The 14,249-nt window shown below is 33.1% G+C and overlaps 1 protein-coding gene across 1 annotated transcript in view; it reads left to right on the forward strand.

Moving 5' to 3' along the window:
• The window catches only part of LRP1B (low density lipoprotein receptor-related protein 1B), a 1,583,276-nt gene that overhangs the window by 1,540,050 nt on the left and 28,977 nt on the right, over positions 1–14,249 (forward strand). Inside the window, exons 71-72 of the mRNA XM_012727834.1 lie at positions 5,304–5,478; positions 10,183–10,287. Of these exons, the coding sequence (XP_012583288.1) occupies positions 5,304–5,478; positions 10,183–10,287 (280 nt within the window). The remainder of the gene's footprint in view (positions 1–5,303; positions 5,479–10,182; positions 10,288–14,249) is intronic.

Consider the following 14,249-nt stretch of genomic DNA (forward strand, 5'->3'; position numbering starts at 1 on the left):
TAAGTTAAATTTAAAATTTTACAAAAGAAAAGATTATTGTTTGTGTAGCAAGAAATGTGTGTATGTATCCATGTCTGTGTCAGAAAATAGAAAACAATTTTTTTTTTTTTGCTGCACACCTTAAGATTAACCAGCCATCAACATTCTTAGCTCTAGCTCTATGAAATGTCTAGTTTAGCTTCACCTACTGATTTATATTCAATAACATTTCACTTAGTCAAAACTGACATCTGAGGAAAATCAAGCCATAAAACTTTCACAAACTCAGGCCCTCTCTGGTGGCACAGGGGGTTAAAACACAGCACTAAGAAGCTAAGGCCACTTCAGTATGAGTTCGATCCCTGCCCTGGATGTGACCCATATGGCGTGGCAGACCTCTCCTGACCCACCCACTATTCCCCTCAGCAGTGTACTTAGCTGATCTTCCTGTTTTGCTCCCCATTCTGTCTCTGGTGAATCCTCTCACTGCCCCTGCACCTCTGGCCTGTACCCCAGTTCTGTATGTATAAATAAATACATCTTTAAAAAACAAAAAACTCGGGCCCTCCCTGGTGGCACAGCAGGTTAAAGAACAGTACAAAGAAGCTTAAACCACTTCTGTATGAGTTCAATCCCCACCTGCCCCTTAGGTGATCCACATGGCGTGGCAGACCTCTCCTGACCCGCACGCTGCTCCCCTCAGCAGTGTACTTCGTCAATCTGCCTGTTCTATACCCCACTCTGTCTCTGGTAAATCCTCTCACCCTCCGCATCTCTGGCCTGTACCCCCAGTTCTGTACGAATAAATAAATCTTTTAAAAAAAATTAAAATTTAAAAAAAAACAAAAAACTTTCACAAACTCATACAAATAATTATTATTCATAGTGATAGGTTAATAATAAAAAAGTAGCAATATATTTTTAAGAAGATGTGTCTCTTAGAAATTTTAATTTCAAAATAGCTTTAATGGTTTTTTGATGCTGTAATGGATAGCCTCAATGATAAATATTTTTTCATGCTTTGGATAAAGAAGTGTTCTCTGTTTTTTACAGAACTCATTAGGTTGGGGCAGAATCCCTAGAGCCCAAGCCAATGAGCCTTTTCATATATTATTCTTCAAACTTTGCTAAATGTCTGCTGCATTGGATAGTACTAATAAAGTATTCCTCTTATTTGTTAAGTAACTAAAGTGATACTTAGAATTTGAATATATAGAATGCTAATTATATGAGATAAAAAGGAGGGTGAGACTATGAAAATACAGTTTATGTTAGTATGTTTTACATAGATGCTTAGAATAAAGTAATTTACTACTGAGAAGAAAATGAGAGAGAAAATAGGTAATATTCCTTTGACTTGTTAACAACACACATGGTATTGAGACAATTGCAGAGAAAGCAGATTCAGGTAAATTGTACAATTTAGAAATAGCACTGTCGGTGTTTCAGAATCTCTCCTAGTCTTGAACTTAGTATGTGTCATGATTAAATTTGAGTTAAAAGAATATACTTGAAAAATAGTTTCACCTTCCAGTTACAAGTATCCAATACTCACATGGCAGTTTAAATATCAGATCCTGAAGTCACTCATGTTTGTATAATCTTCTTTCTCCTATGTTTAGGAATCTTGAAGATGAATTAAGTAAACAGGGAAGGCTTCAATTTAAACAAAGAGGGAAAGAGAGAATAAACACTCATAGGAATGTGCTCTAGAACTCTTACAGAAGTATGGGAAAAAATCCAGCCAAACACACAAGTCAGAAACTTCTATCTGTTCTCTATCATAAGCCTATTAGTGGTACATGGACAAAACATTTCATACAAAGATCATGGGAAGCAACACTGATGGTGTGGCATGTAATGAATAAGTCTGTGTCCTTGAATTTCAACTCAGCGTCAAATGCTAAGCATGTGAACTGGAAAAATATATGTCCCCATTTTAATATCAGTAGAGAAATAGTTCTGAGTCTAAAATAATTTTTACATTTTTAGTAAAAGAAAAGTAGCATGGATTAATAGCACACAATTCAAAATTATTTGTTAAAGTGCAAATTCTAATATCTGCTTATTTTACAATTTTATATTAAGCAAGCTTTTCATTTACATTATACAGATTCCATTTTTATGCCATGGGCCAGTCAACAGAACTGAATAATGTACATCTGACATGCTATGAAAAAATAATGAAAGCATTAAAAAGTGAAGAATTTCCTTTACCAGACCATGAATTCCTTTAAAAAAAAGTCTTTATAAAGAGAAAAAATGTTTAACATAGCAAATTAGCCATAAGTTCTACAATATTCTAATGATTGTTTACATGCCATTTGCTTATAATAAAGACCTTTCTACTAACTGGAGCACAATATACATAGAAAAATTTAAAATCACACATACAAAGTTCAATAAAATATTTGCAGTTATACACATACCAGTATAAGCCAACATTAAGGTGAAAAGAAATCATTGTTGGTATTTCAGATGCTCAACACTATCCCTTCCCTTCTCCAAAAAGGCAATTCTTTTTTAATTTCTGAAAGCATAGATAGTTTTGGATTTTGAACACTTTCTATATATAAAAAGTAGGATATATTTCTTGTGCTTGGATTTTCCTATCTGTATTATTTTTGTGAGATTGATTCATTCATGTTGTTGCTTATAGCTATTTTCTGCCCTTTGCTTACTTGCTTCCTGCCCTTCTTCCCTGTCTCTTCTTCTTTTCCTTCTCTTCTCTTCTCTTTCCCCCTGTATACATGTGAATTTATAGTTTTGCAGTATATATAGTTATATTCATTGTACTGGAGAACCAGCTTATCTATTCTTTTTATGAAGAACCTTGGATTATTTTCAATTCAGGGCTAGTTCTAAAAAATTCTGCCGATATGCATATGTTCTTGGTGCACATGTGCTGCTTTTCTCTTGGATGCATATTAAAAGTGGAAATACTAAGACATGTGGTATGGGAACATTCACATTTATTAGATACTGTCAACTGTTTTCTAAATCAGCTGAACTTACATTCCCACTAGTCATACATAAGTTTCTGTTCTTTATGGCAATTGGCAATTTATTGGGTATGTGATGATTATTCCTTGAGATGTTGGTTTGTATTTCTCTGATTGCTAATAAATTTATGTATATTCCCACATTTTTTAGCCTTAGCCAAAACCAGATTTAATTTATAATCAAAATTTCTGATAATTATTAAATTGTTGGTTTTTATTTTGCATATTAGCATCCTAGGTAAGTACAAATTATATCCTTTGCTAAAGTATGGTGTAGGAAAATCATAAAACTGTAAAATGTCATCCTCCCCCCACCCAAAAAAAAAGTTATCCCATTTTTTTCTGGTTTCTTGGGTCAATTTTTATGAATCAATATTTTAGATGAGAAGTTGCATTTTAATTAGGGCTCATAAAGTTAGTACAGGAAGGAACTATTCCAGTCAAATCAAATCCATTTAACAACTATGAGGCAATATGTCCTCTTGCCAACCAGTTGTATTATCTCCAGATTATCATTTCTTATATTTCTTAGTTCTCAAGTTCTATTTGCTCAACAATCCCATTGGCCCCATTTAAGTCTGTAAAGTAGAATGTAGGAGTAGGTGGTACATTATAGGAAGGACATGGCAATTTTTTGCATTTCAAATAAGTCGCTTATGTAATTCTGATAAATTATCCACATTAAAGACTTCTGAATGACAATATAATATAAAGATCTTGAAAAGATACACCAGACAATTACTATGTGGTCAGCTTATACAGTATCAAAACATGGAATTAAAGTAATGGAGGAGGGTTGTATTGCTAAGAGTTCCCTGTCAATAAGAGGTACCTAACAACCTGCTCAGTGAAAGTTGTTCTTCAACCTTTACTTCATTGACTGAAGATTGTGCTAGATGGTCATATAGTCAACTGTTAATACATTCCTCGTAAACTGAAACAGAATTTGTGTTTTTTCACACCTGCCATACCTAGACAGACACCATAATGACCAGATACAAAACATTGACTCAATTTTTAGATTTCCAAGCCTATCACCTTTTAAAAATGCCTCTTTTTAAATATAGCCAAAACCTCTATTAATAGATGTAAGCATTGAATATCATTGAGGGTACTTGGCACAATGCAACAGCAAGCATAAGAATGCTTGAAATAAATTTCCATAAATTTGAAGAAAACCTGTCAGTAAAAGTAATTTCTGTCTCATTTAATAAAAGGCTAGATATATATACAAATATTAGAATTTTAAATTATGTTTTACTTTCTTCACCCACTCTAATTGCCTTTCAGCAGGTTAAAGTTTATAAATTATGATTATCTTAGCTAACCTCATTTAACAGTACTTCATAATGAGATAGCTAAAGGGAAACTGCAGCTTCTAAACATAAAGTCTGGATTGATATAATCAGTTCATTTGCTTACGATTATTTGTATTATGACTTTCAGTATCTTCAGTGTGATAAATTACAATATGCAATCATGGATTTTTCTACCTTTCAAAATATTGAGACAGAATATCTAATTACAAAGTTACTGTGGTTATTATATTCTTAAGTAGTTTTTGTTTTATTCACATTCAAAGGTATAAAAAGATTTGTAAAAGTCTTCTTTGTATTTGAAAATATGATTTATAATGTTCAGTTTGCTTTTTCAAAACAATGAACTCAGAGATAGGGATGTTTCCCTTCTGACTGAGTGGAAAGTTAAGCATCACCCTGGAGGGGTTAATGGGCCTTACTTCTATTATCACTTCTCACCCATGACAAATCAGTGATTCATTCAGTTCACTTTTCAAATTGTGCAACAGACATACTTCTTTGCTTACCTGCCCAGGTTTTTGGAAAGTACCCAGGCCTGTACTAATGATTTTAGAAGGAGTGTTCTTTTCACACTAAGGGCTGGTACAGAAGTATCCTAAACATACTACTATGTTCTCTGGAAGAAAAACAGTGTAAGGTGAACAAGTGATAAGTGATATGTGTAGAAATTTTGAGAATTTCAGACTAGTAGTAATCATATTCATTGAAGGAAAAGTAAGAAATCTTATTAACTTTAGTGTTAAGACTCAGAACCAGAAGCATTTTTAACTAAATTTATATCAGTGTAATCCATCCCACTTAGTCAGATGAAATAATGCCTAATTCTGGAAAATAAATAAAACAATAACATTATTAGAAAAAATTTAGATCCATATATGTTCTTTCTTTCAAATTAATTAAACCATTGATTGACTTTATTTTAATATTAAGTGTATGATAATATTTGTTATAACTGAAGAAAAAATCTTATAATTTCCTTTTGTCCATTTTTCATTCTTCCTAGATGTCTGTCACCACTATTGTGTAAATTCTGAATCTTGTACCATTGGGGATGATGGAAGTGTTGAATGTGTCTGTCCAACACGCTACGAAGGACTGAAATGTGAGGTTGACAAATGTGTAAGGTGCCATGGGGGGCATTGCATTATAAATAAAGACAGTGAAGATATATTTTGCAAGTAAGTAGGCATGCAACTTAATTTATAAAAGCATTTGAACCCCAAAAGATGTGGCAATGCAGCAATAAACTGTGAAAGCAGTATAAATTACCTTTAACCTAAAATTTTATATGACAGCCATTGCATAGTTTTTATTTATTTTTATCTACAGGTGAACTTCAGTTTATTTCAATTAAAACCATATTTAATATCTATTAATAACTCTGGAGAATATGAAAATTCATCATGCAATGATATGAATGTATGACTATTTGCTATGTTGAATATTCTTAAACATTTATAAAAATAGTAAAATATAACATACCTTCAAAAAGATATATGTAATAATACTAATAGTAGTAATAATTTTGAATAGGTCAAATTTTTTGTTGTTTCATGATTGCTATCCACAGTAGTGTTGCTTTGTTATAAAGTGATCTTGTGAGGAAGAAACAAAAGACCTATCTTATGGAAATTAATTTAGTCTTTTTGCCTCCTTAATTTGACATTGAATATTGTAGCCCAGAAGAGGTGAAGAAATTATGTTTTATAGTAAGCAACTATAAGAAAAAGTTCATATTAAATGTTTTTCCATTCACTTGCTCTTTTATGCTTTGATTTTAAGATCAAGAGATTGGAAAACAGAACTTCACAGCTACATTGTAATGTCATTCACTTTCTGTCATGAAGCAAGTTTATGCCACTAAGGTTAGAGGTCAATTCTCACTCTGAAACTCTTTCCAAAGCTTCAGTTGTATAATCGGTTAGTGTGGTGCTTATATGAAACTCTTTTAACAACCTTTTAAAAAAGGGATCATAAAGAACCAAACTCTATCACTTGTCTTGCTAGACATAAATCAATGAAAATATGAATGAAAAAGCATGTCATGAAGTGATCATGACCAGCTTCTACTGAGATAGCTCTGTGAAGGTGTCAGCCTTCAGCCCTGAGTTACATTGTTCTGTCATACAAAGTCCAATAACATTTTATTACAGTCAGCATTGACAGGTTTGTTTTGTTTGTTTGTTTACTATCATTTTAAAATGTACTCTAAATGTATTTTGTTATCATTATGAATGGCATTTACTCAAACCTTCAAATTGGCTGATTAAAAAATACATTACTTTTTAAACTAAAGTAATTGAAATGATGACAAATTATAAATCTATGACTTTGATAAGTACATTAAAGCAAAAGTACATTTTCCAATAAATCATATTTGTTCACTAAGTTCATCAGTCTTTGTGATGAAACTTTAGTGTGACAGAACTTTATTTCAGTTGGTAAGAATACTTTTTTCTGCATGTCTAGTATACCACATCAAAAATGAGTTGTGGAATCTTCTTTCTAACCCCACTCACTCCCTGGAAGTCAGAGTCATCTAAAGGAAGCTATAAGTCACCATTTCCTGTTCAGTATACCTTGAGAAAAAGTTGAGTTAAGACCCCGCGATAGGGAAGTTCCCTCTGAGGAAGAAAGCTTAAGCTTCTCAGGGTCCTCAGTGTCGTCTGCTGTGCAGAGAAAACTGGCATCTTAACCAAGAAACATCAAGGTCTTATAACCTGAATAAGTTGTCGAGATACACGTAGAGCATAGTTTGTCTCTCCTAAAGGATATTTGTGGGAAAAAACCTATCTAAAAATAGATAAACAGGGCCTCCCTTGTGGTGCAAGGGGTTAAATCTCAGCAGCCACTGCAGTACAAGTTTTATCCCCAGCCAGGGAACTAACCCACATGGCACAGCTGACCTCTCCTGCCTCGCTGGCTGCTCCCCTCACTAGTTTATTTCAGTCACTGTTATGCTCCCCACTCTGTCTCTGGTGAATCCTTTCACCTCCTGCAACTCTGTCCTTCACCCCCCATCTTACATGCATAAATAAATATTTTTTAAAGAATTGATAAATAACAGTTTCTCGCAATGAGTAGTGATTTTTTTTTAAAATAAGAGTCTAATAATTATTGATTTATAAAATTGGTTGCAGAACATATGGCCTGGCAATATGCACAGGACATCTTGGCTATTCCTTAACTTGCAGGATTTTTTTATTTCTTTGATAACTTTCAACTTAACCTCAAGTGAACTTTACAGTGATGTTGGAATTCAGTTTCATAAGCAAAGATCTTTGAGCTAAGTAATTTACCAATGAGTTAAATATTTTTTTAGTTAGTAGAAAAATTTAAGTCATCATGTGAACTGGTGATGACAAATAGTGGTTCTATGTGTGCTTTCAACTAGAATATATACATTGTCAAGTATATGAATATAATCTTTAAAACATTAATTATATATTTTCTCTTTTATGGAAAGTATTAATAAAAGAAGGAAAGTATTAATAAAGAAAGACTTGATCATAGTTTTAAAAAGCAAAAATAATGCTCTGTGATGTCAGTTGTTATGGAAATTATTTTTGTGTACTAGACAACTGATAATTAACTTTTGGAAAGTGATAGATCACAAACATAGTGTGTTTGTGATTGTATATGTACATCACATATGAAAGGTATGAAATTATTATGAAAACTTACATCAAAATATCAGCTGCATTCTTTGATATAATGATTTGGATAATTTATGTTTCACATTTAAAATATCTGCACATGTCTGTCTTCAATTTAGGATTTAAATATAACCTTTAAGAAAGAGGAAAAGGTAACTTTTTTATAACTCTTAGAAGTAGACTTTAAAAAGCAATTAGTAACTGGAATTAATAGCAGATATTTGGTATATAGTTATCTTATTGTGCGAAATACTTTAATGTATAATGAGCCATTTTTTTCTTTTGACATAGTCCCTTTTATAGCAAAAGAATGCCAAGATCCATATCAGATACCAACACCTCTGAGTACTTGACTCCCTTTGCATCTACAATTGGATGCCTCTATAAATTCTAAAAGATACACTATCCTTTGTTAATTCTTAAAAACTTTAAACCATTGACCTTGATACTTTCCATTTTCACATATCTCCATATGTTGACACATGGAGTACAAAGTTGACTCACTATGAAATGAGGATTAGATACTGATGTTATTGTCTCCTGAAGCATAAATAAGTAATGCAATGTATTGTTTCAGATATATGTCTATTCATTTTGGAAAGAAAGGTTATTTTAAAACCCAGGTTCTTTAAAGTTATCTTTGCCCTCCCTGGTGGCACAGAGTTATAGAGCAGCACTGTGAAGTTGGATGTGGCTGTTTTGGTGTGAGTTCAATTTCCCCACACACAACCTCCACCCCAGCACACCCCTAACCCCAGGTGATCTACATAGCTCAGCAGACTTCCCCTGTCTCACCCACTGCTCCCCTCAACAATATACTTCATCAGTCTGCCTTTTCATGCCCTACTCTGTCTCTGGTGAACCCTTTCACTGCCCCAACACCTCTGTATGCATTAAAAAATAAATCTTTTTAAAAATTATCTTTGCAGTAATTAAACGAACACCTTTGGAATTTTAACCAGGTCAGTATATTTCCAGCAGCCCTATCATCCTTATGAAGTCAAATAAATATGCACAGAATAATTTAACAGCAGGATTGCAAATTATTTCAGGTCTCCAACCTATCATTGGAAATTCCCCTTGGATGCATGTAGTGCAGTAGATATCCATTATGGAAAGGATCCAAGTGATTAATCAATGATAGTGTATCTTGATTTGTTTGTTGAGATCATGCTCAGATTTATCTGTGATACCATTGATTGCTTCATGGGGCCTAGGACTAACATGATGTCATAATCAGAATATTGACATGAGTTGTACCGATTCTGATTTGGGTCAAGGCTTATATGATTCTATTAGCATACTTCTCATAGAAGAGGACTTTCAATAATTTAGATTATAAATGAACTTTTTCTCCTGACAGTTTTCACCTTCCAATCTAATAGTATTTTTATGTGTGTATGTATGTGTGTGTGTGTGTGTGTGTGTGTAGGCATTTTGAAATATAACATGGGATGTAAGAGGAAACTTACTTTTCTGATTACTGTTATGCTTATTTTCTTGAGTAGCAATAGCCATACTGGATATTCTTATGCCAACATGTATTATAATGTAGAGTTGTTTCTCTGAGTTTTTCAACAAAGCCTATCTCATTAGTTTGTTGTCATCTTGAATATTGTTCCTACAACATTACTATTTATTTTTTATATGAATCACTACATGGACTTTCTGTTAGAATAAAAAGAGTTTGACATTAATGACAAAACCTGTTCAAGTAGAAACAATGGAATAAAAATGACACAGGATAATCCTAAATTTTGTTTCAACATGTGGAATCTAAAACTCTTGACAGTTCTTTGGAGCAGGATTTTGCTAGTTAAAAGAACTATCTGAAGTATTTGCTTCCAGAGTTTTGATCATATAGATTATAATACATAATTGTATCACCAAACCCTAGTTGTATGAAATGAGGATAAGATACTGATGTTATTGTCTCCTGAACCATAAATAAGTAATATAGCTTATTGTTTCAGATATATGTCTAGTTTTATTAATGTTTTACATTAAGCAAATGGAAATTTAAAAAATACCGAAATAAAAATTTGGTATGTCAAATTTTGTTTAAAAAATTCTTTGTCTTCAACATGTTTGTCTTTGTGAAAACTCATGTTTTGCCAGCCACTCCATTTCTCCCTGAGATGAATATTCTCATCTGCAGAGTTTGTGTCACTTTTCTACAAGAATGATGCCAGTAACAATGCTTTTTTTTTTTCTTTGTTGCTGCAGCTGCACTAATGGAAAGATAGCCTCTAGCTGTCAGTTATGCGATGGCTACTGTTATAATGGTGGCACATGCCAGCTGGACCCCGAGACAAATATACCTGTGTGTCTGTGAGTATTTTAGAATGGTGTGGGCATTTCATATGGATCTGTATGAACATGGAATTCCTGGTCTATTGTTCTCCTTTCTTGGAGTAATTCATTTTAAATTAATGTTTCATGGACATCTATGATCTAGTATTGTCCCTCATTGGCTCATATGGTACAGAATCTCCTTCTTCGTCAATTTGCTAATAATTTCATAAGGAAGAGTTCATTCAGTTGTTTGCTCCATACCCATTTTAGACATTCATAGATCTTAAACTGGGAAGTGCTGGGGAAAATTTTTTTCTAATTTCATTGTCCTTATTCAGATATGTGAAACCAAAAGATAGTCATGTACTTGTGAATACTTAGTCCTTATATTATACCCATTCTTTTCTAAAGAATTTGAGGAATATTCTTAAGTGTTTAATGGCTTAATGCTCTTTGATAGTTGCAACTGGTTTAAAGAGCTGTACTATGTAAACCTATTAAGCCCCTGACTCCTTCAGAGTAGGTAACTTGACTCTGGGCTTCTAAATCTTTGGAAAAATATTGGAGTTTCTCTGCTGCTGAGAAAACCTGGATTTAATACATGCCCCTCTCAGTTACCAGATTGTCCAAAATGGACAACTTGAAATAAACACATTCCACTGATACAATCTGTTTTAATTTTTTATCACTGCTTGACCAGAAGGATAATGCCCACACATGACCCACTTCTGCACCCTATCCCCCCTCATCAAAGTAGCATGTAATGAGTGTCTACGAGATGAAACTGAGCATACCCAAGAAAAAAATAATTCATATGTTACTATATCTGTATGAAATAAATTTGAAACATATTTGGGGAAAAAAGTCCGATGCTTTATTTAGCTGTATTTTACTGAAATTCTGCAGATGCTCTGTGGGGTTTAAAAGTCAGCGCTGTGACCAGAAAGAGAACCCTTGTGATCACTACTGTCAGAATGAGGGGATTTGCACTTTAACTGCGTTTAATGAGCCAAGATGCAAGTAGGTTTAACCTTCCACTTACCACTGCGTTTCATGTGACATCATTTCAGGCCACAGTTCATTGGTTTAAATCATGAACATCCACATGCATTTCACAGTGTATACTTAATCTCGGGGCTCATCTATGTCATATACACTTAACCTTTGCTTCGCTCGCTGACAAGTGTCTGCACCAGATTCAGTTCAAATGTCTAGAAATATAGTGGAGGGAACGAAAAAGCTCGTGGAAGTGTCTAATAAAAATGTTTTTTAGAATAGTGACTTTTAATTAGAGAAATACAGAAGTAGATTTTTTTAGACTTTATTACTGTGTACTATATTTGGAATGATTTTTTTATTTAGTGACTCAAATAGTGGTGGAACAGTACGTTATTCTGGTTCTAAAAATTTTACTGAGCATTATTTTAACTTTAATCTGTAATAAATCTTTACAGAATAGATACATGCTAAAAATATTCCAGAAACTTCATTTAATACTTCCAATCTTTCTACATTCAATGACATGAAACTTGTCAATGAAAATAAACTGATGTCCTGAGAAATTTCAGGACCAACTTTGGGGTAACTATGCTCATCACAATGCAAATTATGCTTGAATTTTACATTTGAAACTCAGTGATGGATCATACCTGACATCCTCCTTAATACCCAATGTCATAAACAGTGCTCATGATTGGCATCTGATTATAACCCCATGGTGATGTCTCAGAATACTTAGTAATGGTTTTAAAGCATAATTCTATTAAACTTCAGATGTCTCATTATCAAAACTCTACAATTTTGTTCATAGTGATCTATTTTGTAATTCAGGAAAATGTCACTCCTTAGACAGTCATTTAAAAATATGGAAAGTGATTAAAATAATCACATACTTTGTGTGTGATATTTTTTACCTTTCTCTGGAAGACATTTGAATATGGTAAGCCAACATTCATACATAATTTACATCCAGAAATAACTTTTTAAGTAGTAGTCTTTAAAATGTATATAAATTGATAAGATGAGTTGATTCATTTATCAGTTCATACTCAGATTTAGTAACCCATGATTTAGTAGCCCTTAAAGACAGAGAGGAGACCCAATTTTAGTCCTGGAAACTGGAAAGATAAATTGAAAACCTATATATGCCAACTGAGGGGATTCCATAAGATTCTGATAATAACTTTGTAGTCAGTGAGATCTGAGGCAGAACCTTGAGCTAAAATACTTTACATCAGATTTTAAGTGGTAGTGGTCATGTATCTTTAATGAAAATCTAGTCTATACTATTTTATATAGAAGCTTTTACAGGAAACAAAAATAGCCCTAAGAGATAAGATACAGTGTTTGCTTTAGTTTTTGTAGGTGCTATCTATCTTTTTTTCATAGAGTGAACCATTTGAAACGTGTGATACTTATATGCATTTGAAAAGCCTATAAAGTATTCAGATCTATGAAGGTGACAATTTTCTTTTTCGACATAAAAATTTTATTATTGTATCTTTCAATTTAAGGAATAGATTTGTTCTGTGAAAGCCTTCACTTTTGTCTCTTGATGGCCATTTTCATTTATGTGTGAAAGTAAAAGAAAATTCCAAAGAGAAGCCTACAAAAAAAAATAGTTTTTTTTTAATGTTTATTGGGAGAAAGTTTTGATATTTATTAAAGTTGGCACACTGAATAATGTAGAAAATCATATTTTTAAAAATTTGATATGTGTTATCTTGGTATTACTTGCATTGTTAAATAACTTCTTATGAGATGAAAATTTTAATTTCTCTTTAAAGATTTATGTATTTATGCTCACAAAACTGGGGTACAGGCCAGGGTGCAGGAGTGGTGAAAGGATTCACCAGAGACAGAGTGGGGTGCAGGACAGACAGATGACAAAGCACACAGTTGAGGGGAGCAGGGGGTAGGTCAGGAGTGGTCTGCGGAGGCACCATGTGGGATTGAACTCATGCTGAAGTGGCTTTAGCTTCTTAGTGCTGTGCTTAAACCTGCTGCACCACAAGGGGAAGGCACATTTTTTTTTTTATTTTTAATATGTTAATGTAATTTTTTTTTTGAGGAAACATTAGCTACAACAGTGTTTGTGATTCAAAGATGTAGAATAACACTCCCACCAATATAGCTCACCACAGCACATACACCATTGAGTTCCCCTTAACCCTCCACACATTGCCCCTTAAACCCCCTTCTGCTCCCCATTTTGTAGTCTTGTATGGTCAATTTCAGCCAGTTTTCATAGTGTTTTTTATTGGTTCAGTTTGTCTAACCCTTTTTGTCTCTCTGTATTCCACATATAAGTGAAACCATCAGGTTTGGACACAGAAATTTTCAATACTGGACATACTATTGATTTCAGTAACAAGCTGTGTTTGCCTTCTTCTGACTTTTCTCCCAAGAGTCAGACTTTCATTAATATTGGACTTAATTTTCTTTAAAGCATGGACCTACCATTACAGTATCATCTTCCAGAAATATCCACTGTAAATTTTACCACCAGTAATAAAAACATGTTTGTGACTACTTCACCTCTCCTACCATTACCATGATACCTACACAGGTAATAGCATATGCATAATAACCTCACAGAGCCACAGGACCATGCCACACCTTGGTGCCTTTGCTCAAACAACTCTGACCTAAATGTGTTTCCTACATTTTTTTTTCTACTTAGCTCTTATTATCACTCCAGTCTTAATAGAGAGATCATCTCTTTGAATGTGGATATGAGTAACATTAATTGAATGAGAATTGGCTGAAATTTTTTAAAAGAGAAGTGCCAGATTTTATTGAGAACCAAATATATAACTAAAAAATTATAATATATTGATGTTGTTTTATATATCATTAACATAGTAAACATTTTCAATATATAGATTAAATATCACATGTGAATGTAATTTATATATTACATTTATAGTCTCCAGGGAGACAGAACTAGTAGGATATATATATTTTTTCCTGTTGATTCTGTATAAGCATGTCTGTGT

This window comes from Condylura cristata, unplaced genomic scaffold (genome assembly GCF_000260355.1).
Source record: "Condylura cristata isolate star-nosed mole 26May11 unplaced genomic scaffold, ConCri1.0 scaffold00002, whole genome shotgun sequence".
NCBI classification, from domain to species: Eukaryota; Metazoa; Chordata; class Mammalia; order Eulipotyphla; family Talpidae; genus Condylura; species Condylura cristata.